This window comes from Panthera pardus, unplaced genomic scaffold (assembly GCF_024362965.1).
Source record: "Panthera pardus isolate Hobbes unplaced genomic scaffold, ASM2436296v1 HiC_scaffold_6, whole genome shotgun sequence".
Taxonomy (NCBI): Eukaryota; Metazoa; Chordata; class Mammalia; order Carnivora; family Felidae; genus Panthera; species Panthera pardus.
Window position 1 is genome coordinate 7444973 of NW_026526991.1, and position 27597 is coordinate 7472569.

At 56.8% G+C, this 27597-nt stretch overlaps 1 protein-coding gene and 1 long non-coding RNA gene across 5 annotated transcripts in view; one reads left to right on the forward strand and one right to left on the reverse strand.

Moving 5' to 3' along the window:
• Positions 1-19345, reverse strand: part of CERK (ceramide kinase) — a gene marked incomplete at its 5' end in the record, with an annotated part of 44814 nt that extends 25469 nt beyond the window's left edge. Inside the window, one exon of the mRNA XM_053894804.1 lies at positions 18997-19345. Within this exon, the coding sequence (XP_053750779.1) occupies positions 18997-19345 (349 nt within the window). The remainder of the gene's footprint in view (positions 1-18996) is intronic.
• Positions 19346-19679: 334 nt separating this feature from the next.
• LOC109265736 (uncharacterized) lies at positions 19680-26825 on the forward strand. 4 transcript variants are annotated; one of them, XR_008419750.1, is made up of 5 exons: positions 19680-20245; positions 20782-21112; positions 21772-21983; positions 22971-23176; positions 24736-26825. It is a non-coding gene; the product is annotated as an uncharacterized LOC109265736 (long non-coding RNA). The 4 variants fall into 4 exon arrangements; XR_008419747.1 differs by having other exon boundaries at positions 26470-26814; XR_008419749.1 differs by having other exon boundaries at positions 19680-20117; positions 26470-26814.
• Positions 26826-27597: the final 772 nt, after the last annotated feature.

Consider the following 27597-nt stretch of genomic DNA (forward strand, 5'->3'; position numbering starts at 1 on the left):
GACTAGAAGATTCTGGAAGCCACAAAACTTCCCCAGACCAGGGCTTCTCACGGGCTGTCCTGGGCTGGATCTGAGCAGCATCCCTGGGCTCTACCCAGGAATGCCAGGGGCGCCCCCAACATTGCCAGATGTGAGCCAGTGTCTCCTGGGGTCACCATCACCCGACAGGGAACCAGTGCCTTGGGGCATCAATGCGCTTAGCAACCTGTTCTTTAAACAGAAATACAGGAGGGGACAAGGGCCGGTGTTGGGAGCACAGGGGAAAGGCGGGGGCCGCTGAGCGCTCTCCTACATCACAGACCCTCGTGGGGTCTCAAGTACGTGTGTGTGTGTAGGTCCCAGGGGAGCCTCACACACAACCTTCGAAGCCTAAACCTATCTTCTCTACTGTGCTGCCCCTTTCCAGAAACGTCCTTCCCTGCTGTGTCCCCAAGTCGGTGAAGAGTGCCCCATGCTTGTGCTCACCTGCCCAGCCATCCAGGACCCCTTGTCTCACTTCCTCTCTGCCCCGGGGTGGCTCCCTGCCTGGCCCCTCAGGCCCCCGAGGGCGCGTAGACACAAATGTGGCCGCGGCACCGCCCCGTCCGAATCTTCGCCGGCTTCTCCCACCAGGTCAGGACCGTGTTCAGACATCCTGCTGCTCACCGTGCAGGTTCATGCAACACCCTGGGCCAGGGGTGCGGCTGTCGGGGCCCCTCCACCGTCCGCCTTCCTGGCAAAGCCCGCTCCCCACACCCTGCCTCCCGTCCCGGCGTCCGCACGAGGCCGAGGCAGCACATACTCAGAACGGCTGCTGGAAATGAGCACAGATCCTCCGACAGGAGCTGGAGATTTTCATCCAGAGCTCAGCCGAACCCTAAAGGAGCCGTGCAGAGACCCCACGGCGTCACGGGTCTGCTTTACAAGGCCTCTGCTGGGCTAACTCACCACACCGAGATGGTCTCTTCGTTGGTGACGCTTACAAATGCCTGAGATGGGAAAGGAAGTCCACCTGGGTGGGCACCGCCCTCTAACAGGACTGGAGCCAAAGCTGCGACCCAGCCGGGCCGATGGGCACACGGGTCCTCTGCACCCTGCTCCCGGTGGTGGGGGGGGGGGGGGTTGGCGGCCACAGCCACCGACAGGGGCCACGGCATCTCGCGTGTTCAGGTGAGACCACACAGAAATCGGAAGCCGCCTGGGTCCACCGGGAGAGCCGGCACGCCCCGGTTCGGGGATGGTTCCCACGGCCGGTGCCATGGTGGGGGGGGGGGGGGGTCCCCTAACGTGATTAGAGAGAACAACTGAATGATCAAATGTCCGGGTGCCACCGGATACCTCCTGGCAGCCTGCCAACAGAGCCTGCCTGCGCAATCTTCCGTGGGCTCCCCAGGCCCCGTGGGAACTGTCTCCAGGCCGTGTGTGTGTGTGTGTGTGTGTGTGTGTGTGCAGCTGGGGGCAGGGGGACTGGAGGCCACACTGGACACAACAGCCTGCTCATCCCCCGACCTCTGGCCCTGTCTGCCCACTCGCCACTCCTGGGGGACGCTGGGCTGGCACACGGACACGATTTGTTCTGTGGACACGCTGTGGCTTTAGTCACTTGGTCCCGCCAGCCCAGCTCTGTCCCCCTCAATTGCCCTAAACCTTCCCCAGGCCTCCTGACCTTGCCTAACCTCACACCCTCTTGCTTCAGACGGTAACAGAATGTTCCACAAAACCATCCAGAAAACCTACCCACTCATGATGGCTTGGACATAACTTCCACGAAAATATTTTCCCGTCTCCTCAAACTGAATTTCCCAAGAATACATCGTTATGCCGCCAGACAAAAAAAAGTTTCCAACAAAGGAGGCGCTGTCCCAGGGGCACGCTGAGCTGGAACCCGCATCTATGTCACAGACGCGTCCTGGGGACACCTGACCTCAGTGCCCCACAGCAGCAACTCAACAGCTGGCAGTTGAAGCGGCGTTTCCAACCTGGCAGATGAGTCAGTGATGCTCCGAGAACCTGCATTCCGTCACGGGCGTGGCCCAATCCACATCCTGAGTCGGCGTGAAACATTTCAGAAAGAAACTTCCATCGGGCCAGCAGACAGAAAACTCGCCACGCAACCTGACATGCGGTCGGCAGCCGGCTCGTTCCAGACGCCTGCACCTGCCGCTTCCCCGAGGCAGGGGCTCTGCGTCCGTGCGCCCCCGTGGGGAACACTGGAAACCAGCCCCCTGGCTGTCCGTCCTGGTGCTAATGTGGTTTCAGTTAAGTCTGCTCTCGAGAAGGCTGGATTTGGATCCCAAGAGAAACAGACTGTTTTATTACCCTCTACAGATATCGCAAATTTTGAGAAACAGACGTTCCAGTAAAGTTGATCATAAACAGAGAACTAAAGAGATGCTATTTATTAATGACAACAGACTCTCTCTCCGTGGAACGGCACATGTTACTTCCGCAGTGAGAGCACTTGCAGAGAGAAAAGCCCAAGGACAGAAAGAGCCATTTGTGTTCGAAGAGTAAAGTGGAGAGATGAGGGTGACGGGTCATTAAACCCAGACGGTCACCGCGAGTTCGTGGGACAAGGGACCCAGGGCAGCGGCGGCTTTGAGGAATCAGCAGAAGAAATATCGGCCATAGGCAATCACGATGTGATGGAAACACATGGGTTTTGCTACAAGCGTTTTCTTCCTTGCGTCCTCCCCCACCCGGGACGCGAAACCGCCAATCGGCACAGTGTCCTCCGGAGGTGTGCGACCAAGGTCTAGTTTGGCAACACCCTCAAACGCTTGGAAGTGAAATGTCAAGTCGCATCGACTTTTGCAAGGCTGTCAAAACTGAGCAAGTTCAAAATAAAGGAAAGTACAGAAGAGGCACGTTTTCAACCAGATTAGAAAGAGAAAACCATACGTTTTGAATATGTATTTGGTATTTTTATTCTACGCCATTAAACATTTTATACACCGATCTCGGGACAGGACACTCACTCTACGGTCTTCTTCACTGATGATGAATTCTACCACTTGCCCAACATGACAAATTCCAAAGTAGCACAGAATGAACTTACGAGGTTGCCCTGGAGTGCGTAACCCCTAACCAGCGTGCTGGGGAGATACACACGCCCACCACGAACACGGCTACCCGCCTCACCCAGGGTTTCCCACTTCGCAGCCTAAACGCCTCCCCAGCGAGGCCCCCTCCCTTGTCCGCACACACACCCTGCCCCTGATCGCTGTGCGCACACACCAAGGCATATACGCGGTCATCTCTCTGCCGCCCTGCCAGGTCACAGCTCCCTGAGGACGAGCCTGCCGATGTGCCCCCAGGGGTCACCCCCTCACGGGGGCCTGGCGCTGTCTCGCTGTGGGACGCGGACCCACTGGCTCTACGCCGGGGGCCTGGTAACACGGCAGTGAGCCTGGTGGTTTGCGAGTGCAGTTGTGTGCTAAACGGGTACGTGCGTATAATCCCCACAACAACTCAAAGGGTAAATACGGTCCTCGCTTTTCAGACGACTCAGCAGGAGGCCTTGCCCAGGACCCTAACCCTAACCCCAACCCCTAACCCCTAACCCTAACCCCAACCCCTAACCCCTAACCCCTAACCCTAATCCTAACCCTTGTCCCAGTCACAGACGGTGAGCAGCAGGCCCGGGACGAGCCACCGAAACGCTGGCCTCTGAGCCAGTCCTGCCTGCCCGCACCGGGTCCCGAAGGGCCCCCACCTCAACCCCTGGGCCCGACCCAGGCCACGAGGGGTGCAGGTGAACAGCCACAAACCACTCAGAAGTCGGCGAGGCGGCTTTTTGCTAAACAATAATTTAGCAGCCAAGTACAGCAACCTGTGTTTGCGTCTTTAATTCTGAAGGACTCACGCTTCATTTGTAAGAACGTCCTTGTAAATACTACACTAGGGTAGGTCATTTTGTTAGGCTTTGCATATTTCATAAATAATCCGTCTCCTCAGCTCCTGTGACCCAGAACCTGCTGGCTGCCACAAGTCCCCCCACTCGCCCTGTCAGCCCTCGGCCGGACTCCGACGCCCAGCCTCGTGCATTCAGTCCATCGTGACATCTTCTAATAATAAAAAAGCAATTCATCTCAAGGGCCACTGGTACTGGCTCAAATATTACAATGATTACAAACCGAAAAAAATGTTCTCACGCAATAAAGTCCTTTTCCAAAATGGCCTGAAATGTTGCAACCAAATCCCGGCTGAAAGTCTGGGCGCTTTGCCGACGGCGGATATGATTCCGCTGTGCCTCCCTTCACGGGGAGGGTGGCTGTGTGCTGACTGGCAGTTAACCCTCCCTTAAGGGTGATGAGCGAATGGCCACCACATTCCCAAAGCGGCACAAGCGATGCCCGGGGGACAGCCAGCCCTGTAGCATCCTGGCAGGGCCCCCAGGGACAGCCGACAGGGCTCTGCCCTCTGTGATCTCCCCGGCCAGGTCCGTTCTGTCTGTTTCACGGTGCTCACCGCAACCCGCTCGACTGGATTCGCTCCACAGTCACGACCCCGAGGAGACACCGTGCCTGCTGTCAATCCAGTTCCCGTCCCAAGTTCCCAGACGAAACGGAGCCCACACAGCAGCCTCGCACCCAACAGGAGGGGGACTTCGTGTGTGTCACGGGGGTGGCCCATGTGTGTGAATGCACACACACACACACACACACACACACACAGATGGGGCAGGGTCGTGCCGGTTGGAGCGTCCCACTCAGTAGGGCCCCCGCAGACCCCCAGGAGGCCGACGAGGGACCAGAACAAAAGCAAGTTCACAATCAAGGGCAGAGCTGTGCTCCCCGGCCCCATGTCTCACACCAGGCCCCGCGCAGGAGGCCGCAGGCGGACAGGCCAGAGCAAGCCACTGCACCTGCTCTCGGCACCCAGGGAGCGGCCTGCCATCCCGGGGCAAAGTCTGAACCTGCCTGCGCTTGGGAGGGAGGCAGGTGGTGGTGAGGCCCAGGGGAAGAGTCACGGCCCATGAGCCCCCGCGCGCCCACCCCGGGGAGCCCGAGCAACAGGGGCCGTCCCGGGGACCGGGGCCCAGACGTCCGGGCAGGCCGCACCCGTGCCGACTCCGTGCTCGGTTGTGCACGACGTGAACACGCTTCCTTGGGACACCCACTCGGCACACGTTTGCTGAAGGAACCTGAGCTCCAGGACAGGGCGTCCGCCCACAGCTGCCACGGGGACCCAAGAATACCACGCGGACGAGCGGTCACTCTGTCCCTGGCCCTCCTGTGGCCACATCCGGGCCCGCACGCTCTCTCCGACCGTTCCACGTGTCCTGTCCCCGCACGGCTCTTCCAGACGGCGCGGTGCTCCCTGCGGGCGGAGGGTGAACGCCGCTCCACCAGGGCCAAGACCGGCCTTCCTGGGAGTCCGCGGGAGTGGGGACAGCGGCTTTCCCGGTGCCCTGTGTGCTGGCGCCTCGGGACATTCCTCGACGTCTGCTTCGGTCTGACAACGGGAGCGGGAAAGCGCCTGCTGGCACCTCCAGATAACTCGCGCCCAGGGTCACTCCGTGTCGCAGCATCTGGGGAAACGGCGTCTCGGGCGGGCCTCTAACCGAAGGGCCCTGCAGCGACCGGGCGTGGCCACCCAGAGCCAGAAGACAGCGTGCGGGTGTGACGGGGAGGAAGGGCGCAGTCACACGGAGGCCCCTGGGGAGGCAGGCCCAGATGGTTTTGCAGAGCATGGCCGCCTGCCAGCTCCGGCCCGCGGGAGGACTCCAGCGCGTGACCCTCCACGACCGCCCGGGGCGGGCACGATTACAGCCCCCGCCGGGCAGACGGGCAACGAAGAAGCAGCAGGGAGTGACCTGCTGGTGTGACCGCACGACCGCGGACCCAGAGGCCTGGCTGCGAGGCTACAGACACGGCCTGGGTCCCCGGGTACCTCCGGGGGCTCTGCCCCCACCGCGGTCGCCCTCCCCCCCATTCGGCACCTGCCCTCGGCACCTCTGCAAGGCTCCTCCTGACCACAGACTGTCCCCCGGCCCTGCGTGGCGTCACCGGCAGCTGCGCATCAGCTCAGAGCAGGGAGAGGACAGGCTTACGTGGCCTCCACGGAAGAGCGGAACGTGGATTTCTAATGGGGAGAAAAGCACGCGGAGGAAATACAGAAATACAGAAATGCGATCGGTTTCCAACCTCTCTGCGGGCGTCACAGGGCATCTCCCGCAGCATACGTGTCAAGGAGGAGATTTTCCACCACGACCTCGCCAGCGTGGACAAGCTGTGGCCTGCCCAGGGGAGGCTGGAGGGAGGTAGAGGGGACAGACGGACGGACACTGGCCTGTGGGACCCAAGGGCCCCCGCCCACCTCAAGGCCTCAGGCCCGCTCACTGCACACAAGGAGAGGCCTGAAGTTTCGATCTTTACGTGATCGCGACCTGAGTCAAAGTTGGACGTTCAACCGACAGCCAGGCACCCCCAGAGTGTGTCTGGGGACACATCGTGACTAAACAGAGTCCGTCCCCCGTTGAACCCACCCTAACCTAGTCCCAGGACCCAGCCTGGGGGGTCACGGTCTGCCTGCACCACGCACATGCAGGGACCCTGTCTGTCCACCCCTGTGGCACCCAGCAGACGCCTGTGGATGCTCGCAGAGGAACCCTCCCTGACAGTCTCCAGCTTCCTCCCCATCCCACCACTCTCCTCACCCTCTTCTGACCCGAAGCCAAGCCCGCCTCCTGCACCCAGCTTTCCCACACCAGCCAGCCCGCAGCACACCGTCCCCAGAGGGACTGAGTGAGCCCCCGAGGGTTCCGGCCCTGGCTCTTCCCCACCTTCTGACCTGGGCCCCGTCCACACCTGTGTGGCCTCTACACTCCTCAGACCCTGGGCAACCCTGGGTGAGCGTCCCCAACCTGTGACCAAAGGACCGAAGCCTCAGGGCCCGGCAGCAGCTGCCCACTGAGGACCCGGCAGATTTCCGCTCCAAGCACCTGCTGTGTCCGACCCCACCGGCTACAGAGGCCAGTTGGGGCCCCAACCCCGGGATCCACACCCTCGCAGGTGGCTGTCTCTGCAACGGGGACAATAGTGAGATCACCCCGAGGGCTGTGGGGAGGGTTTCGCGAGGCACGGAGCAGCGTGAAGGCTCCCAGTCCTGGAGGGGTGGGGGAGGCCCACAACCCGTCTCTCTGTCTCCCACAGATCAGGACTAGGAGCTGGGGACAAGACGGGAAAAAGACAACTCACTGAGAACCCCAAGGGCAAAAGGCCAGAGAAGCCGCCCCTGGAGAGCGAGCGGTGTGGGGCGGGAGTCTCCCTCTCCTGCTGGTCTCTAGCTGCATGCGGACAGCATGCTACCTGTCCGCCTGGGCACAGGAGCCCAAGCAGGGCAGAGGAGAGGGCTGGAGAGGGTGTCCTGGCTCTGGGTGTGAACAGACACACGCCTGGCTGCTCAGGTGCGGAACAGGCAGGAAGCACGGACGCGCCGTGGGACCCAAGCTGCCACACACCCCAGCACCGGGCCCCAGCCTCCCCCGTGTGACAAACGTCAGTGCGGCTCCCCAGCAGGATGGCAAAGGCCTCGAGCGCCAGACTGACGCAGAAACCCCTCCCACCGCATCAGACGCCCTGGGCATCCAAGCCCAACCTCGCCGAGCACCCGTTCAAGAAAATTCTCCGAAGGACTTTAACAGGACTCAAGGTCCTACAACAGGATATTGAAATGTCTGGAATACAGATTAATCAACACACCAAGAACCAGGAAATGCCGACATTCTCCAGGGAGAAGACAAGGCATGCCCAAGCTGAGGTGGCCTGGATGCTGGAGGTCGGGTAATGACTCTCAACTTGCCCTGGCAACCCTGCTCAGCGAGGTACAGCTGAGATGATCGGAGAGACAGCAGTACTCGGGAGAGAAAAAGAAACCATCTGAAGGAAACAAATGGAGAATACAGCATTAAAAGTACAGTATCTGAAATAAAAAGTCCACCGACGGGCTCAGTAACCAAATGGTTAGGATACAGCAAAGTCAGGGGAGTTGAACATAGGTCAGTAGGAATAATGCATTCTAAAGAACAGAGAGAAAAAGTATTTTTTTAAAACTTTATTTATTTTGAGAGAGAAAGAGAGAGAATAAGCAGGGGAGAGGGGCGGGGGGGTGGGGAGAGAATCCCAAGCAGGCTCTGCACCATCAGCGTGGAGCTTGACATGGGGCTCAAACTCATGGCCCTGGGATCATGACCTGAGCCAAAACCAAGAGTCGGACACTCAACCGACTGAGCCACCCAGGTGCCCCAAGAAAAAGTATTTCTAGAAAATGCACAGGGAACTGTGCTTCTGAGAATACGGACTAGGTGCCCTTTTCCCCGTGCCTCCTCCTGAGTCAGGTATGACAGACGGCAGGACTCTGGAGGGTAGGAGAAGAAGGGAGGCTCTGGGACCGTGGGACCCAGGGAGGGACCCAGGGAAGGACCCAAGGAGGGACCCAGGGAGGGGCCCAGGGAGGGACCCAGGGAAGGAAATGGTGCTGAGTTCCCTGGGTTTTCCTTCTGCCTCACACATCTGGTTGAAGAATCCCGCAACTTGGAGATGCCAACAGGCACAGGCACAAAACTCCAGCAAAAGCCAGAGGACAAGGGAAAGGACAGAACAACAGCATGACAGGAAACTTCTAGACCAGAACGGCTCTACTCCAGGAAACACACAGAAAACACTGGCCCCACCTGCACACACACTAATAAAGGCTGATCAGGAGCCTGGACTTCCATGGAGGAGTTCACAAGGTCCCCCAGCGCTCCCAGCCAGGGTGATGTGAGAGAAACCCACGTAGGCAGCTGGAATGTTCATCCAGCCAGCTGGTAACAAGCCTCACTCCCCCAGGAGACAGAAAAGGAGCTGGACTTTACCTCCACCCGGCAGGAGCCAGGTGCCCTCGGCCTCCTTGCTGGGATGGTGTCAGAGAAGACACAGTGGGGAGTCAGGACTTTGACCACCCACCCAGATCGTGGGAGACCCCGTAAGGAGTAGTCGCAAGGCATCCCACCCCTCCCAGCCGAGGAAGTATCAGTGGAGGGCTGGTGGGGGGCGGAGAGGACTCCCACCTCACCGGCAGCAATGAGGGACCCCTCCTTGGTTGCCAACAAGGCCAAGGGGAACCTGGACTTCTTCCCTCACCTGGCAGTAACTAGCCACCTCTTCCCTGATGGAGCAGTGTCAGAGAAAGCCAGCTAAAAGAGAAGATTTAAATAAGATCCAGTCTCATTACGTCGTACAAGAATGTCCAGGTTTCAATAAAAAATCAGTCACCACAGTAAGAACTGGGAAGTTCTACAACTGAATGGAAAATGACAGTCGCTAGAGGCCAACACTGAGATAGCACAGACACTGGCAAGCACTGTTTGAGCAGATGAGAACATTCCCTGAGCAATTACACATGGAAAGCCAACGAAGGCCTACAAAGACTCGGCAAGGGAAGAAAAGATAAAAAATGAACCAGACAGAAATCTGAGAACTGAAAAATAAAAACACAATAACCAAAATAGAAAGCAGGGGGGTAGACTTGAACACAGAACGGAGGGACAGAGAAAAGAATCAGTGAACTGAAAGATAAAATGATGGAAGTTACTCAATTCGAACAACAGAGAAAAATAGTTTTTAAAAAGTGAACAGAACCTTGGAGACCTGTGAAATTATAAACAAAGATCTCACGGTTGTGTCACCAGTGTCCCAGAAGCAGAGAGAGATGGGTTGAAAAAGTATTTAAAAATAATGGCTGAAAACTTCCCAAATTTGTAAGACATAACTTACATAACATAAAAGACATAACTTACAAAGAAAATCAAACCAAGACACATCACAGTCAAACTTCTGAAAATCACATCATAGTCAAAGAAAAAATCCTAAAGTCAATGAGAGAGAAACAGCACTTTACCTATAGGGGGAAAAGCAATTCAAGTGACAGTGCATTTCTCAGCAGCAACCATGGAAGTCCAGAAAGAAGTGACAAAATATTCTTCCAGTGCCAAAAGAAAAGAACTGTCAACCCAGAATCTTATACCCAGCAAAAATATCTTTCAGGGATAAAGGAGAAATCAAGACATTCTCAGCTAGAGGAAGACCAAGAGAACTTGCTGCTAGCAGACCTTTCCTGAAGAATGGCTAGAGGAAGCAGAAAAGAAAAAATATGGACGGATCCCTGAAAAAAAGAAAGAGAAAGAATATGGTGAACAAAGATAAAGACAAATACAACAGAATTTCCTTCTCCTTTTTTAAATGTTTATTTATTCATTTTTGAGAGAAAGAGAGAGAGAGACAGAGAGAGAGCACAAGCTGGGGAGGGGCACAGAGAGAGGGAGACAAAAAATCTGAAGCAGGCTCTAGGCTCCGAGCTGTAAGCACAGAGCTTGACATGGGGCCTGAACCCACAAACTAGGAGATCATGACCTGAGCTGAAGTCGGACGCTTAACTGACTGAGCCACCCAGGTGCCCCAACAGAATTTCCTTCTTTTCTTGACTTTCCTAAATGATGTTTGAGGATTGAAGATAAAATTGTAACACTAATGTGGTTCTAAATGTCCGCGGAGGGAAAAATCAAGACACTTATACAATAAAACAGGGGAGAGTAGGGTGATGCAGAGGTAAGCTTTCTATATTTTACCCAAACAGGTAAAATGACAGCACCAGCAGGCTGGGGAGAGTTACATTTACATAAACCAACACTGGAGACAACCACTCAGAAGCTACACAAAGAAACGCATTAAAAAAAACAATACAAATTGGGGTGCTTGGGTGGCTCGGTCAGTTGAGTGTCTGACTCTTGATTTTGGCTCAGGTCATGATCTCATGGTTCACAGGCTTGAGCCCCTCGTCAGGCTCCATAATGACAGCATGGAGACTGCTTGGGATTCTTTCTCTCCTCTCTCTCTGCCCTTCCCCCTGCTTGTGCGTGCGTGCATGTGCACTCTCTCAAAATAAATAAATAAACGTTTAAAAAAAGAATACAGACTGTGTTCACTTCAGCAGCACATACACTAAAATTGGAACCAAAACAATACAGATATTTTACAGCAATATAAAACTAATAAAGATGTATAGATAAACCAAAACCTAATTCTAAAAAAAAAAAAAATTAAGTAATCCACAGGAAGGCAGGAAAAAGAAAACAGAAAAATGAAAATCAGAAAGAAAAACAGAAAACAAAATATAAAATGGCAGATTTAAACCCTAACATATCAAAATTTACATTAAGAAGACAGAGATTTAAAAACATGACTTAACTGTATGTGGTCTAAACTCACTGCAAATCTACCAATGGAACAGGTAGAAAGTAAAAGGATGGAAAAGACACACCATGAAAACATTAATCAAAAGAAAGTAGGAGTGGCTTATTAATACATAAAGTAGACCTCAGAACAAAGACAATTACCTGAAACAGAGAGGCATATTACATAATGAAAAAGGGTCAACCCCAAATGAAGACATAGCAACCTGAACATGTATGCATCAAACAACATAGCAGGAAAATACATAAGGCAAAAACTGACAGAACTACAAGGCAAACTAGAGAAGTCCAGAATTATAGTTGGAGACTTCAACAATTGATAGAACAATGAAACAGAAGATCAGCAAGGATATTAAGAACCAACCAACACCATCATCAACCAATAGGATCCATCACATTTCTCCAACACCCCCCCCCCCCAACAATAGCAGAATACACAGTCTTTCCAGTGCCACGGAACATGTATCACCATAGACTACATCACTCTGACACGCTCCTTTGTTCTTGTGCTACTTCAAACTTTGGTGGGGTGTAGGCAGGTTTGTGTGAAACTGGTCAGAGAGAAAGGAAGTAGACCAATTTTGATGCCCAAGGCCAGTCTGCACAGGGATGTACCATTTCTCAGAGGGAGGATGGGCTTTCCGCTTACAGAGCAGGGCATGGTGGGACCAGAACCCGAGTGGGTGTGTTTCCCAAACTGCAGTATCGGTTCCTCCAGATGACTAGATCTGTTCACTTGTTTGTTTTGAAGGATAAAATATTTTTTGTCATCTGGATCAGCTGCTTTTACAATACATCACATGGTCATTCCCTGTTCACAAATAATGATTTAGAGCAGGGTCAGCAAGCTGCAGGCCAAATTCAGCCAGCTGCCTGCTTTTATAAATAAAGTTTTATTGGCACACAGCCACGTGAATTCACGCACACAGCATCTGTAGCTGTTTTTGTGCTAAACCAGCAGAGCTGAGGAACTGTGACCCACAAAGCCTAAAACATTTGCCATCTGGCCCTTTAAGAAAGCGTTTGGAGACCCATCTTAGAGCAACAGATAAAAGTTAACCTTGAATAATCTCCGAAATATTACCATTTTTACGACCACGTTCAGCTACTGACAATAACGGTGGCAAGGGCCTAAGGGGACACTTTGGGAAGGCCTGCTGTTTTCTGACATCCGCTAAGACTGCAAAGCTGCGCCCCTCTTCCTATAGAGGCTCGTACCCAAATCTGGATTCTTTTTTTCTGAAATAGGTAGAGAGGATTGCCATTCATTCCCTCTTCAGATAGACTGAGATTCCTCCATATCGAAATGTGCAGGTCACTGGCTTTATATAATCTGACCATCTGCATTGCTCGTGCCTTGGCAATGGGGCACAAATAAGATTTCCACAGCACACGCTGGGCGGGCATGGACCGCGGAGAATTTGTGGGCTTTGCACAAACTCTTCTGATTCCTAGTCACTCCCCATGGTTTCAAACCCACTCCCCTTCAGAGAAAAGCAAGGGCTGGCTCTTGTAAGCAAACAGAGCAACAAATCACTACTGGAAGCCCCCCCCCCCCACCTTTTCCTGCTGGTGGGACCCGCTGTGTCTGCGTCCCCCACCCCCCTTGCTGCTCAGCGGGGAGCTCCTGGAGAATGGGGTTCGGGGGTGAATCCAGAGGACACAGGATTCTGCCCTCCAGGAGAATGCAGGGGAGGAGACAAATACAAACACAAATGTAAAAAGCCCAACTCACCACACAAAGCAGAGGGAAATAACTAGCAGAGAGGTACAAACCGGGCTGTATGAAACTCAAAAGAAAAAGATCGCCGAAGGGCAAAGTACCAGCAGGGCCAGGCCTGGAAGGTAAGATTCAAACCCGGAAACGGGAAGGAAAAGCCTCTGGCAGAGAGAGGCGGTGCTGAACCAGAAGGCAGCAGGTGGAGTGGGGACCATGGGGTCAGATCTGGAAGCCTTGAACGCAAGCCCAGCACCGGCAACGGGCAGCCCGTGGTGCCACGGAGCCGCGCACATGGGAGACCCTTCTAGAAGAGCAAGCACCAATGGCCGTCTCCGGCGTGGAATCAGAGGTCGTCAGAAACTTGGAACCGGGGCTCAAGAGAAGTCAGGATGCAGAGAAAGCACTGTGTCCGCGCGACGCCGATCACGCCGACCGCGAAGTCAGGGTGACTGTAGGAGTGAGGCTCATGAAACGGCCAAAGGCAGAAACCAACTTCACTGTCGGAAGTCTGTTATGCAAAAATCTGGACCGTTAGAGAAGAAAAATTAAGGGGAGGGGGGTAGGAGTAAAAAATATTAACAGCATCCTAATAAACAAAGAGAAGGTATTATCTTCTAAAGGATGAAAGACGGTTCGTTAAATACTAGTGTTCTTCCTTGAGGTGACTGATCAGATGTGAGATGGATGGGTCACGTAATAGATCATTTTAAGAAATATTTTCAAAACATCGCCAGATGAATCTCCCAAAGCGGCTCACACACCCGTCACAAGTGGCTCCGTTCTTTATGCCGCTGTGGCTTCAGTATCTACCCAGATGCTCGTCACCCAGCCCTGAATTGTTTACTTGTGTGAACGGCCTGTATGCGTTCTTTGCAATGGATTTTTAAAATCAATTTTTATACGTTTAAATGTTTTCTTGGGGAGCCTGGGTCGCTCAGTCGGTTGGGCGTCTGACTTCGGCTCAGGTCACAAAATCGAGGTTCATGCGTTCGAGCCCCATGTCGGGCTCCATGCTGTCAACTCAGAGTCTGGAGCCTGCTTCGGATTCTGTGTCTCCTTTGCTCTCTGCCCTCCCCCCGCTCATGCTCTGTGCCTCTTTCTCAAAAATAAATAAAACCATTAAAAAAAGTTTTTTAATGTTTTCTTAATTTTCACCGTCTATCATACTTGTTGCAAATATCATCCCCATCATTTTTTAAATTATGGAGTCTTACCAAAAATATTTAAGATTTTTATTTATTGAAATAATTCAGATTTTTCTGTAGGCATTCTGGAGTTCACCTTGGTTAGGGAGGTCTTCCCACATTCCAACACTATAACTTATCCTCTGTTTTCTTGGACTAATTTTTTACATGAAAATCTTTAATCCATCCAACTCTGATTTTGAAGAACTTTTACATTATCAATGAATGAAAAGGGCATTTTGTAATGTTCATGTAATGAAACACTGCACGACAAAGAAAAATCATGTCCTTAAGATATGCCAGCTCTCTGTTCCTAAATACACACCCAAGAGAAAAGAAAGTATATACCCCCCCAAAAGGACTTTTATACAAATGATCAGCATCTTTATTCATGCAGCCAAACACTGGAAATGGCCCCCAAATCCACACAGTGAATAAACAAACTGGTTTACTCAGACAACACAGTATTACCTTGTGATAAGGAGGAACCGACCACTGATCATTGTGAGTGCAAAATGATTAAGCGAAACAAAGAAGCCAGAGACAGGAAGGGCACGTATCACATGATTCCACTTATAGGAAATTCTATTAGAAGTCAAATCCGTCCCCGGTGATAAAGCAGGGCAGAGACCGAGGGATGGGGCACAGAGGAAGGTTCTGGGGTGATTCGAAGGTTCTGTATCCTGATAGGGTGATGTTTCGGCAGGTGCATACACTGATCAAAATTCCCCAAACTACATCCTTAAAATGTGTGAATTTTACTGTATGCAAATTATACCTCAATAAAGTTGACCTTAAATATTAAAAAAAAATTTATTTTAATGTTTACTTCTTTTTTTTGAGAGAGACAGAGACAGAATGCGAGTGGGTTGGGGACAGAGAGAGAGGGGAGACACAGAATCCAAAACAGGCTCCAGGCTCCGAGCCATCAGCACAGAGCCTGACGCGGGGCTCGAACCCATGAGCTGTGAGATCGTGACCTGAGCCGAAGTCTGCCGCTCAACTGACTGAGCCACCCAGGTGCCCCTAAATATTTTTTTATGTTTATTTACTTTTGAGAGAGACAGACAGACAGAGAACGAGCCAGGGAGGGGCTGAGAGAGAGACACACACACAGGATGTAAACCAGGCTCCAGGCTCCTGGCTGTCAGCACAGAGCCCCACACGGGGCTCAAAGTCACGAACCACGAGATCATGGCCTGAGCTGAAGTCCAGTGCTTAACCGACTGAGCCACCCAGTCGCCCCAATAAAGTTGACTTTAAAAAGTCATATTTTAAGTGAGTAAATAATACTATAGAAAACATTCTACACTATATTTCCCCAGCTTTTCTTTCATGCATATTCACATAGACAGAAACACCAAATAGTATTCACTGCCTGAGGGTAAGACTAAGGGTAGTTTTCGTGTGCGTGCCTTTCTGTCTGTGTTTTCTAGATTTTAAACTTTCCGTGTCTGTGGCTTACCTACGTTTTGCCTGGCACTGCACAGGCAGTATTAGAGACACGCTTTATAAATACAGCAGTGACCCGACCAAGTAGCTCACCATCAGCCAGGTGGGGCCATTGGGAAGAAGGAGAGGGTTCTCTTCTCCTCCAACCATGGAGCACCAGCGGTGTCCACCCCCCACCACAACCCCCCGGGACACACACACACACACACACACACACACACACACACACACACTCTCCTGCCAGCCCTGACCCTAAGGGAACACATTCAGAGTCTGGGGGTATAACCCAGCTATAGCTACAGTCTGTTTCAAGTTCAACTAGCACGACCCCCTTTGACACACGAGGTCTCTGCCCGGTTTCCTGTTTTCAATCAGCTCCACTTCCGACCAGGCTGGCACCCAGGAGCACTTGCTCTCACGGCACGCGCCCTTAGGGGCAGTCCGCTCTGAGACCAGATAGCTCTGTCCCCCAATTCCCTTGTCCTCACCTCATCCTCGTCTCAAACACCGGGCCACGGAGAAAAGAGCACGTGCCTGGATCAAACCCCCAGCTCCCTTTTGTACACCTTTTGCCTCTGGGAGCAATCAGTTCACGGCTTCCAGTTTTCATGCCTGAAAACAGGAGTGACAGGGGCGCCTGGGTGGCTCAGTCGGTTGAGCGGCCGACTTCGGCTCAGGTCATGATCTCACGGTCCATGAGTTCGAGCCCCGCGTCGGGCTCTGTGCTGACGGCTCGGAGCCTGGAGCCTGCTTCCGATTCTGGGTCTCCCTCTGTCTCTGACCCTCCCCCGTTCTTGCTCTGTCTTTCTCTGTCTCAAAAATAAATAAACGTTAAAAAAAAAATTAAAAAAAAAAAGAAAACAGGAGTGATATTCTCGAGACACAAGAGGATCGGGTGAAATGACCCACGTGGCCGCACCCCGCGGCCCTGACGCGGCTCCCCTCTCTGACCTCTCCTGTGGCCTGGTGCACGTCCTGACCCTACTGACCTCCGGCATGCAATCATCTGCCATGGGCCTGCTTCCCTTTTGCGGGCGCGGAGAAGCAAAGAAAACCCAACGAGCTGGCACAGCAGTTTCTGCGCTGCTCACCCAAGGCAGTGGCTGGTGTCGGAAAACAGCGACGGAAACAGGCCTCCTCCTGGAGGAAGCCCCCCCGGCCAGGGCGCCCGCAGCCCCGGCCCCTCCAGGGAGAAAGCTCCAGACGAGCCCGCACAGAGCGCCTTCACCCTCCGTAGATGCAAAACAATACCTCTCCCGAGAGAGAGAACCAGCAGCCAGCAGACCGAAGGCGGCACGGCCCCCACGCAGGCCCAGAGTCTGACCACCGGAAACCAGCTGGCGAAGGGTGGCTGGCGCTAAATGCAGGCAACGAGGGACTTCCCACCTGGACAACCCACGGGGGTGGGGTCTGTCCAGTGTCCACGCGGCGCTGAGGCTTGATGGGGCCACACTGCCAGTGGCTGGCGGGGACCAAGCTCACGTGTGGACCACCCCGGGGGACAGTTACTTAGATGCCCCATAGCTGGGTCTCTCCGCGTGTAAAGTACGAGAACACCTGCCCGGCTGGGGCTGTGTGTGAACATGACACGCGTGGAACGGCAGCGCGATGGCCGCACGGAAGGGACCCATTCTCGAGCCCAGAAATGTACACAGATGCTCAAAGCCCTCGGGGTCGGGCCAGGCACCGTTAGAGCAAGACACGGGGCCCTGGTGGGTGGTGCAAAGAAGCCCGGGGGTGATACCTGATGCAAGACATTTCTCCCAGAGGGACATCAGTAAGATCACACAAGAGTAAACTCTCAGACACCCAGCCAGAGACAGGCTCTCTGCAGACAGTGCTTCCGGTGACCCCAAGGCCGGAAACCAAGTGTTGGCCATGGGTCTGAGGCCGCCCTTGACCTCGGCCTCGCCTGTTTCGGCTCGGCCCACCCCTCCTCCAACCCGTGAGCCTCGCAACCTCAGCGTCAGGAAGCACCTGGAGCACCCCAGGGTGTCCCAAACTCTGCCCACGAGAGAATCTGCCACCCCCACCCCCAATAATCAAAACAATAAATTGCTGCCTCTTGTGCAGTGACTTCAGTGGACTGCAAGCCTGGACTCTGCTGCCCTCACTCAGCTTACATGCCTCACGCACACCCCGCCCTGCTCGTCCCCCACTCCTGCCTGACCGAGGCCAGGAGCCCCGGAATTGAGCTCCCTCTGTTCACTCTCAGCGGATCCTTTAAGAATGTTAAGCCGGATAAAGCCCTCACAGCCAAAGAAGAGTCCCATGTCAGCCCCTGGGATACCTTGGGCTGACATCCACCTCCCGCCTGGTTTTAGGGCCCTTACTCTTCTTCCCACCTGGACAACCTCTCCCCCAGGTGCATGGGTTTCTCCGGCTCTCTGCTCATATGCCGCCACCTAAGTGAAGGCTGCTGGCCCCACCCATACCCCGGTGATGGGCCTCCACCGGCCGGGGTCTTCTCCTCAGACACACGTGCCCCTGCAGGTGCACCCCTCTGGCTTCCTTCCAGGGAAAATGACCCACTGCGGCAGGGACTTTTCCACAGGCACTGAGCCAGGGCTAGGATACCACCGCACCCTCCCCAACAGGCCCCGGATAAAACTTGCACAAGAGAATGAATGAAGTGGAACACACCCACACTGGCCAGCCCGGGTTTCTGGGCCTTTGAAGCCTCCCCCTTCCCACTGTCCAACACAGCCCTCGGTAATCCTCCTCCTCCCTCTCGGGATCAAATGACATCTCATTAAGCCTCTGCCCTCCCTCTGCCAGCAGACAGCTCTGCCAGCGAGCCCCTGGTCCCTTCTCCTTGGGGAGAGTGTCCCCTGGGCCGGGTGTGTCCTTTCCATTTTTATCCAAATTACACTTCTCCGAAAGGAGAAGGCCTCTGAAGGTCATGTGTCCAGCCCGCTGTACCAAAACCCACTCCCACCACGCCCCCCCCCTCCAGCACATCCCAGACGGAAGGCCCCGAGCCCTCTCCTCCACTCTCTACAACAGCAACCCCCTACCCTGCAAGGCTGCCTCCCGGGTTTGGACCCGGGCGAAAGAAAAGCGTCGGTCCTTGGGTTAAACCGAAACCGAGCGCGGCGCGCCGGCGCCCCTCGGGATCCATCCGTAACCCATCTCACCCAGAAGGTGCCCTTTGGATATCTGCGGGCCCGTCTGCGCGATGCGGCCGCGATCGGGAGACGCGTCCCGGGCCGCAGCCCTCCCCGCCGGGGTGGCATCCGCGCGAGGGACCAAGGGCGCCGGGTCTCCGGCCCTCCCCGCCCGCACCGCCCCGACTCGCCCTTTGTCACGGGGTCCCCAGAGCGCACAGCCCCCCCAGGGCGCCGGGACGCGCCCCCCGCCCCCTCCCCGGCCCCCCGCGCCCCCCCCCCCACGCCGGACCCGCGGGCTGCGGCGGCGACACTCACCCGCGCCGGGGGCGCCGGCTCCGGGCCCCGGGCTCCGCCACCAGCGCAGCAGCGCCCGCGCGGGGTCCAGGCTCACGGCGCAGCGCTGCCGCTTCACCCACAGCACCGAGCGCAGCGGCTCCGCCGCCCCCATCGCGCCCGTCGCCCGCCGGCGCCGCCTGCTCGGCCGGGCGCGGCGCGGGGCGGGGACGCGGACGCCGAGGGGCGCGGGACCGTTAGCGGCCCCTGGAGCCCGACCGGGTGGCGGCGGCGGCGGCGGCGGCGGCGGCGGCGCGGGGGCGGGCGGGGCGCGCGGGGCGGGCGGCGCTGCGTCACCTCGTACGCAGGGCGGCCGCGGGGACGACGAGGGGGCCGGGCGGGGGTGGAGGGGGCCGGGCGGGGGTGGAGGGGGCCGGGAGGGGAGGGGCCTAGGGTACGAGGAGCGGGGCCGAGGGGTCTTGGGAGCTGCAGGGAGTGGGGGACTGAGGAAGGGCGGAGTGGGGGGAGAGGAGGGCCGGGCGTGGGGAGAGGAGGAGGCCTGGGGTGCGAAGGCGGGGGCCGAGGGGTCCTGGGAGCTGCAGGCGGGGGGACAGGAAGGAAGGGGCTGGATGGGGGGACAGAAGGAGGGGGCCTGGGTTGCGTGGGCGGGGGGCGGAGAAGGGGTCCTGGGAGCTGCAGAGTGGGGCCGGGGGGGGGGGGGGACCGGGGAAAGGCCGGGTGGGGGGAGAAGAGGGGCTGGACGGGGGCAGAGGAGGAGGCCTGGGGGGCGGGGGGAGGGGTGGACGGGAAGGGTCCTGGGAGCAGCAGTGGGGGGACGGGAGGGGCTAGGCGAGAGGAGAAGAGGGGCTGGACAGGGGATCGAGGAGGGGGCCTGGGGTGCGAGGAAGGGAAGGGAGTCGACCCGGGGGCCGTCTCTGGGGAGCGGGGAGCATTTGGAGGGCGCTGGTGCTGGTCCGGGAGGAGGTGGCTTCCCTTTGCGGCTGGTCTCTGGGTCCGGGTCACAGTTGCCGCGTGCAAGGAACTCAGTAGCCCCTCCCTGGCGGGTCGTAAAGACAGGCGGGGTCTGGGTGGCCCTTCCTCCCTTGGCGCAGAAATGCTGCCTGGGCCGTCTGCGGGGGCGGCGGGCAGGCCTGGCCCTCCAGGTGAGCGCAGGGCACCTAAGGCCATTCGGGATGCCGTGTGGATGGGCGGCTAGAATTTCGGCATCTGGTCTCCTCTGGGATCCCTCGTTCTCTCCAGAGCCGAGCTGGCTCTATCTTCCTCCTTGGAAGTAAGCTTGAAGGCCCGGACAGGCACCCATAGGAGGTGCCAGCCCTATTGCCCCCCTCCCCCCACCACTCAAGTTACCACCGTCTCTGCTTATAGGCCCAGCTCCGGGGTTACCGGGAGGCAGGCGCTGCCCTCCCACATTCCGGAGGGGGACACTTTTAGGCTCTAGGGGAGTCAGCGGTAAGGGAAGAAGCATGTGAGGCAGGCATCTCCCCCGGGACCCGGCACATCCAGGCTGAGGATAGACTGCCCCTGAGGAGGCTTGCTGGAGGAGGTCTTCCTCCTAAAGGCCTGGGAGAGAGCCGGGCGGCTGGGGGTGGGACAGACGGCTGAGCAGGTCCAAGGATGGGGAGGTGCCCTCCTGACCTCTGTGCCCCCAGGGTCTTTCCCTCATGGCTGGCCCAGCTCAACCCTTCCTTCTCCTGCGTAACCCTTCCTTCTGCTCAACCCTTCCTTCTCCGTGTGGGCGGCTGCCGCAGCCCACCCCAGCAGGGCTCCGGGCCTGCCCTCATAGCGTGTCTGCTCCTCCCCACCCAGCTCCAGGAGGACACGGACACGTGTCTCCCCATAGCCCTAGCGCTGAGACGGTCCCAGCGCGTAGGAAGCACCGGTGTTTGTTACGTGCACACATCTGCCTCAGGTTCACCAACCAAGAAGCTGTCAGGCAAGCTGAGTAACTTGCCTGAAGGCACAGGGCTCAAAGTGACAGAGGTCTGACTGCGGGGGGCCCAGGACAGCCATCTGCCTTTCTCTCAGCTCTCCCTGCCCAGCCCCGTGTCTCCTTGGCTCCTCCTGCAGGGCCTCCGCTGCAGATGGCGGAAGGGTGGGCCACCGTGCCTGTGCTTGGCACCGGGTGGCCCCAAGTCAGGTATGACCCCGCCAGCTCCCTGTGATTCGCTCCTCACCAGGAGCCCAACCCCCACCCCCTCCCAATCCAGACCAGCTGCAGGGAGAGAGGGTAGGGCAGAAGGCGGGGTGTGAGTCCGAGCCCCACCCTTGGGCAAACCATGCCTGATCTCCAGCCCGGTGGGGTGGACGAAGGAAGGCCTGCCTGGCCTCCCTCCCACGGCTGCTCCTCTGAGGCTCAGGAAATGCGGATGGGACGCTGCTCTGGAAACCCTGCCGCAGGGCCTGCCGGGGCCGGTGTCCCAGCTGCAGCATGCGAAGGATGGCAGGGAAGTGTGGGTGGGCTGTATGCCTACCCGTGTATGTATACATACATGGGTATGTATACATACATGGGTATGTATGTGGGTGGGCTGTATGAGGCTGTATGGCCTCAGAAATGCCAGCCTCCGTCCCAGGGCCTCCTTCTGTGGCTTCTGGGGGCTGGGTTCCTCCCGCCCCTCCCAGGTTATTTATTGAGAGACCCTTTAATGCCACACATCAGCCGTGAATTCAGGCCCGTAGCCAGAGATGACTGGGGCCCCACCTCTGCAGGGTGGAGGGCAGGGGGGCCGTGGGATCAACTGCAAAACACTGACAAGGCCTGGAGGAGGGGCCTCGGATGTGACTGTTTGGACACAGGGCCTTCAAAGAAGTAATTCAGGTAAAAGGAGGCCACCTGACTGGTGTGCGCACCAGAGGAAGTGTGGACACACGGGGAGACTAGGAGAACTCACACGCGTTGGGTCCGCCATACGAAGAGGCTGGCGGCCTATGAGCCAGGGAGACAGGCCCCAGAGGAAGCCAGCACGCCAGCACCTTGACCTTGCGCTTCTAGCCTCCGAACTGAAACTGTGAGAAAATACGTTTCTCCTGTTTAAGCCGCGCTGTCCGTGGTGGTTTGCAGCCCCTTCCGCCCTGGGGGGCCTGGAGTTCTGGGGCTGGCGAGGAGGGACCTGGCCGGGGCAGGACCCCTCGCTTGTACGCAGGGGAAGAAGGAAATGCAGCGAAGGCCTAGTTGGCAGAAGACAACGCTTCCTGCAGTCGGCTGGGTGGGAGGAGTGCCGGGCAGGGGGTCAGAGCCCATGTGAGCGCTGTGTGCCCGTGACGGTGAGCGTAGGTAGCACTGGGGCCCCGAAGCAGGTGCCAGGCCCCTGCTGTGTGCTAAGTCCCGGTGGGGCTGGCACGGGCGAGCTCTGAAGGCACCCAGCAGAACAGCCAACGTGAACCTCCAAAAGGCCAGGGCGACCCAGCCCTTGGCACTGGGGCTGTGCCCTCAGCCCCCCTGATGGCCTCCTGGCCCCCTCTCTCACCTCTGTCCTGGCAGGAATGCCTTTCCAGCGCTGGCCCAGATGCCGTGCCTGTAACGTCTGCCTGGGAACCCCCTACTCGGCCTCTCCTTTGCCCCCCCTCATGCCACAGAACCCCCAAGCAGCTCACCCCGTGAGGCTTCCACTCAAGCTGCCCCTTGTGTGGCCCCAGTCCCATGTGTGGTGCTGCAGGACAGTGTTGGTCCCCAGGCCGTCACTGGCCCACTGTGTGCATGGCTGGCCCCAGCCCTCCACGGGGGCTAGACATGCCCTGGATGCCAGCGAGGCCAGAGGGCATGCACTCAGCCACTCAGACTCTGCCCTACCACCTGTCCCTGTCCCGGGTCCGGTCCGCAAGCTTGAGCTGCAGACATCCTGACCAGCAGCGGCCAGCACCCACCACCCTGTCCACCGGCCGGCCCCTCCTGGCCACCAGCACCGTCTCCCACAGAGCCTCTGACCTACTTTGCCCGTGTCCCAGAAGCCGCCGGCCTCCTTTACTGTGACACAGCCACCTGCTTATCTTTCCAGGCTTCCTCCCCAGGAAGTCAGCCACGTGACTTGGCTCTGGACTGCTGCTGGGTGGGGCGGGGGACACCTGCCCCCGTGCACACCGGCTGCCAGGAATGCCGCCCTCTGCCCTCCGCCCTTAAGGAGGGGCCTTCCAACTATGGCCTGTCGAGGCCGATTGCCTGGAAGACACATCCTGGGCCCAAAGAGGCCTGAACGCGTAGAGGGTAAGCTGATAATTTACAAAACGTTCGCCCTCAGCGTTGCACACACACGTGACCCAGACAGTAGCGGCTAGAAGTGGGAGTTAGTTACCCCACTCCACAGATGCAGAGACTGAGACCCACCGAACTAACCTCACCTGTTCGAGTTATACAGAAAGGGAAACGGAGGGGTGGGTGCTCCAGGGTCCCACTGGTGTGGGAGAGTCTGAAACATGAGAACAGAAGGCCCAGAGGAGCTGCAGCCGGCACCCTCAGCAGGCATCGCCCCCCCACCCCTGCTCCGGGCGCCCCGGTGGGGCCTCTCTGTTCCACCCCCCGGGGCATGCCGGACCTGCCCCCTGAGGAAAGCCCGGAGCAGGGCTGGAATAGAGGGTGGCTCTCAAGGGGTGGTGGCCACAGGGTGGATCTGAACTGCAAAGCCTGGTGAGGTGGGGCCGGCCGGCCACAAAGAATACCACAGGGGGGCAGGGATCAGGACTGCTGGCATGTCCGGGAGCTGTGGGGAGTGCCACAGCAGGGGGAGGGCCCCAAAGGCCGGGCTCGGGCTCGGTCTGGATCCTGTGGGCTCCCTAGGCCTGCCAGGGTGACCGCCTCCATTGGCGGGGTGCCTAACACTTCCCGGGAGCCTAGGGACCAGGGTCAGGGGGCTCCAGGGGCCGGCAGGGGACCTGGGAACGGAACAGGGCTGTGGGGCCCTGAAGGCCATCCTTGCATCCATGCTGTCCCGATGGGGGGCAGACCAGTCCGGGGTCTCTGGGGGGTGCTGTTGCTCAGAAGCAGACCCTCCCAGGGAAAAGGCTGGCTCCAGTGGGTGAAATCTGGGGCCGTTCAGGGTGGGAGATCCCTCCTCTCCAACACTGAAGCCAGAAGGAATGTGGGCATCCCAGTGGGCCTGAGAGTCAGCTAAGATTGTTGGGGAGGGTGGGGGATGGGGTGGAGGGGAGGGGAGCTGAGGCTCAGGCAGTGAGGGCGTCTTTCACAGGCGAGCCTGCCTGCCCAGGGCCTGGGGTCAAGTGTCCACTTCTGGCTGGTGCAATGTGGCCTTGGATCCTTTTAGGGGGTGCAGACTTGGAGACAGGTGCCCGGGGAGGCCCCCGGGGTGGCACCTGTGACCCAGGGAGGAGCCCTGGTAAGGTGGAACAGGGGTTGGGGCGGGGAAAACCTGACCTTGTGCCCAGGGCTTCAAGGGACAGAGCAGAAGCCGTAAACTATGATTTTCAGACAGATAAGGAGAGGCGGAGAGTTCGCTCTCGCAATGTTTGTCTTTTTTTATGTGCGATCTCTGAAGGAATTGAGAGGGAAGGAGGCAGTGATCTGAGCAGTGAGGGTGGGGGAGGGGCCCTGGTAACTCCGTAAACGGGGCCGCGGCGGGGGGGGGGGGGGGGGGGGGGCAGGGCACAGGTGGGTCTGGGGACAGGAGAGGGCAGAACGGGGCTGCTTTTGGAGCCTGCTGCACGGCCACCGCCACAGAAGGAGAAACATGCTTCAAACGAGCCCACAAAGGTATAAATAACACCTTCTGGAGGAAAGAACAAACAAACAGTCTGTGTTCGATCCAGAAGTTTTGCAGCCCGGACACAGAATAGAGAACTGAGTCCCCAAACGAAAATGTGAAGGAAGAGAGAGAAGAACGATCCCTGGAAGCCTCGTGAACCGCAAGCCGATCTCAGAGGACTGCTGCAGTCAGCTACTGTGGGGCCAAGGCACACCCCCTGAGAGACTGCCAGGCAGTGAGGACCCCGTCCACGGACGCACAGGCGGGGAGGGCAGTGGGGAGGATGAAGGTCAGGCCAGGGCTGGCCCCTCATTCCGTCTGCGTAGACAGAAGCATGAACACCAGGGAGGAGAAAGTGACCAGCCTGAATCTCGGGCGTGACGTCTGGACCCTGGGAACGGGGTCAGCTCAGGGCACCTCCTTACGGGGCACTTCCGACGGGGAAGCTGAGGCCACAGCCTCTGAGGAGGTACAGGAGTGGTTCAAGCTCACTGAGCCCTGCTGGGTGCCAGGTACCCCACCTTGCAAGCTGAACCAGACAAGAAAAGGAGGGAAGTTCCACATGACTCTGAGGGCGCCTAGCAGAGGGTCCAGCCTGACCCAAGGGGTCAGCAAGGCTTGGGAAAAGGGTGCAGAGTTGAGCTCCGGAAGGAGAACGAGGGCACACGGGATTGGTAAATTAAAGTCCTAATAGAAGGGTGCATCTCACAACTGCAGAGCTTAGCCAGGGAACCGGAATCATGGAGCCCTGTGGCGGCAACAGAGTCTACCTTTAATGGATACCTCACTCTGTGCCAGTAGGGCCCCCGGGGGACCGCGTTTGTGGGAGATAAAGCCAGTGGTCCCATTTTACAGATTGGGGACTTGAGGCCCAGAGGGGCAATCTGCCACAGGAGCTGGGCTTTGAGGCTTTGTCTGAGCCCAAACATGCAGCTTGTTGTGTCTACAGGCAGGCTCCCAAATCAGGGCGGGGGCCAAGGGTGGGCTGGCCCAGGCTGGGCTGGACCACTTTGGCGTTTTGATTGTTTTAAGGAAAAGTTACTTAAGAGACAACCAGTGCCAGAAGGACACTCTGACCCTCCTCCGTCCCCCTGAAAGCGGGAAATCCATTTCCCTCTTGGAAGGTACGGTCCCTGGACCAGGAGGTAAAAAACCACCCTTATCACCAGAGATAAGAAATCCAGGGCTCAGAAGGCTGTCTGCGCAGCGCTCGTTACTTCTTGCTAACGTACTCCCCCAGACTGCCCCAGAGTCTGTTGAAAACGCCGTCTAACTGCAGCCCCCCCAGTTCCATTTTCTTTGTCCTGCCAATTCCTCCCAGGTTTACGTCTCTCTGAAAAGCGTAAGAACTGCCCGCCTCGGTCATTTCCTGAATCCTCAATTTCCTTACTGGGCCTCCCTGCGCACGTCATAAAACTCTGGGGTTTTTTTTCTGTGAATCTGTTTCCCGTAAATTTGATTCTCGGTCCAGCTGGGAGGCCTCGAAGGGCAGAGGAAGAATTTTTCCCTCCCCACATGAGAAACCGAATCACGACAGCAAGATCTTTTTTTGTTATGGAAACATCCAAGAAACCCTCAACCAAATGAAAAGATAAACCAGAACCCCCTTTAAATGGTTTCTCGGGTGCCCTAATAGCACGGGGCCCAGGGCTTTGTTCACGTGGTGGGGGGAAGTGTCCCACGTGGGGCATCTGCTCACCAGGCTGCCATTCCTAGGTGAGGGGACAAGGGACTTTGGCAGACAAACCACATCTAGGGAAACTTACAAGGCTTGTTATCTTATCTCCAAAACTCCTTACAGGAAACTCCTGCAATGAGCTGACATTAAAAATTCCATCTAGACCCAGGGCACCTGGGGTGCCTGAGTGGCTCAGTCGGTTGGGCCTCTGCCTTCAGCTCAGGTCACGATCTCACGGTCTGTGAGTTCGAGCCCCGCGTCGGGCTCTGTGCTGACAGCTCGGAGCCTGGAGCCTGCTTCCGATTCTGTGTCTCCCTGTCTCTCTGCCCCTCCCCCACTCATGCTGTGTCTGTCTGTCTCTCACAAAAATGAATAAACGTTAAAAAATATATAAAAAGTTACGTCTAGGTCTATTAGGAGCATTGTTACACAGCCCAGGAAAGACAGAGTGTTCCCACAAAATTCCTGGAACTGGTTGGTCTCTCTGCTTCCATTGAGCATCCAAAGGGATCCTTTTTAAATTTTTTTTTTTTCAACGTTTTTTATTTATTTTTGGGACAGAGAGAGACAGAGCATGAACGGGGGAGGGTCAGAGAGAGAGGGAGACACAGAATCGGAAACAGGCTCCAGGCTCCGAGCCATCAGCCCAGAGCCTGACGCGGGGCTCGAACTCACGGACCGCGAGATCGTGACCTGGCTGAAGTCGGACGCTTAACCGACTGCGCCACCCAGGCGCCCCCAAAGGGATCCTTTTTAGATGGAAATCCAGATTACGTCCAAATCCCTCCCTGCTGTCTCCAGGGCTCTCCTTGCTGGCTTACCTCCTCTCTGCACCTGGTTTACCGTTCCCCAGCCAAATCCTCTCCCTGATATTTCTTGAACAGCCAAGCATGATCCCACCCCAGGACCTTTGAAAGTGCGCGTTCCTCTTCTGTCAACATTCTCCCCACCCACAACCTCAGCCGGTTGCACGGTCCAGATCTCCCTTCGCTCCTGTCTCTGCTTAAATGTCAACGGAGGAGGACATTTCTCTGGGGGAGAGACCCTATGAGACGAGTAGGGGGCTTTGGGGGAGCAAGGTACAGAGCCGGCCAGTCCTCCTATGACTGGCCTCCACCTGCTGGATTCCAAGGAGCCCTGTGGATTGGGCCTTGGGACTGGTGAACCCGGTTGTATCCACATGCTTCCTTCCCAGTCCCTAGGAGTTCATTCCACTGCACTTCCCTTGCAAGAGTCTGGCCTTTGTTCCTG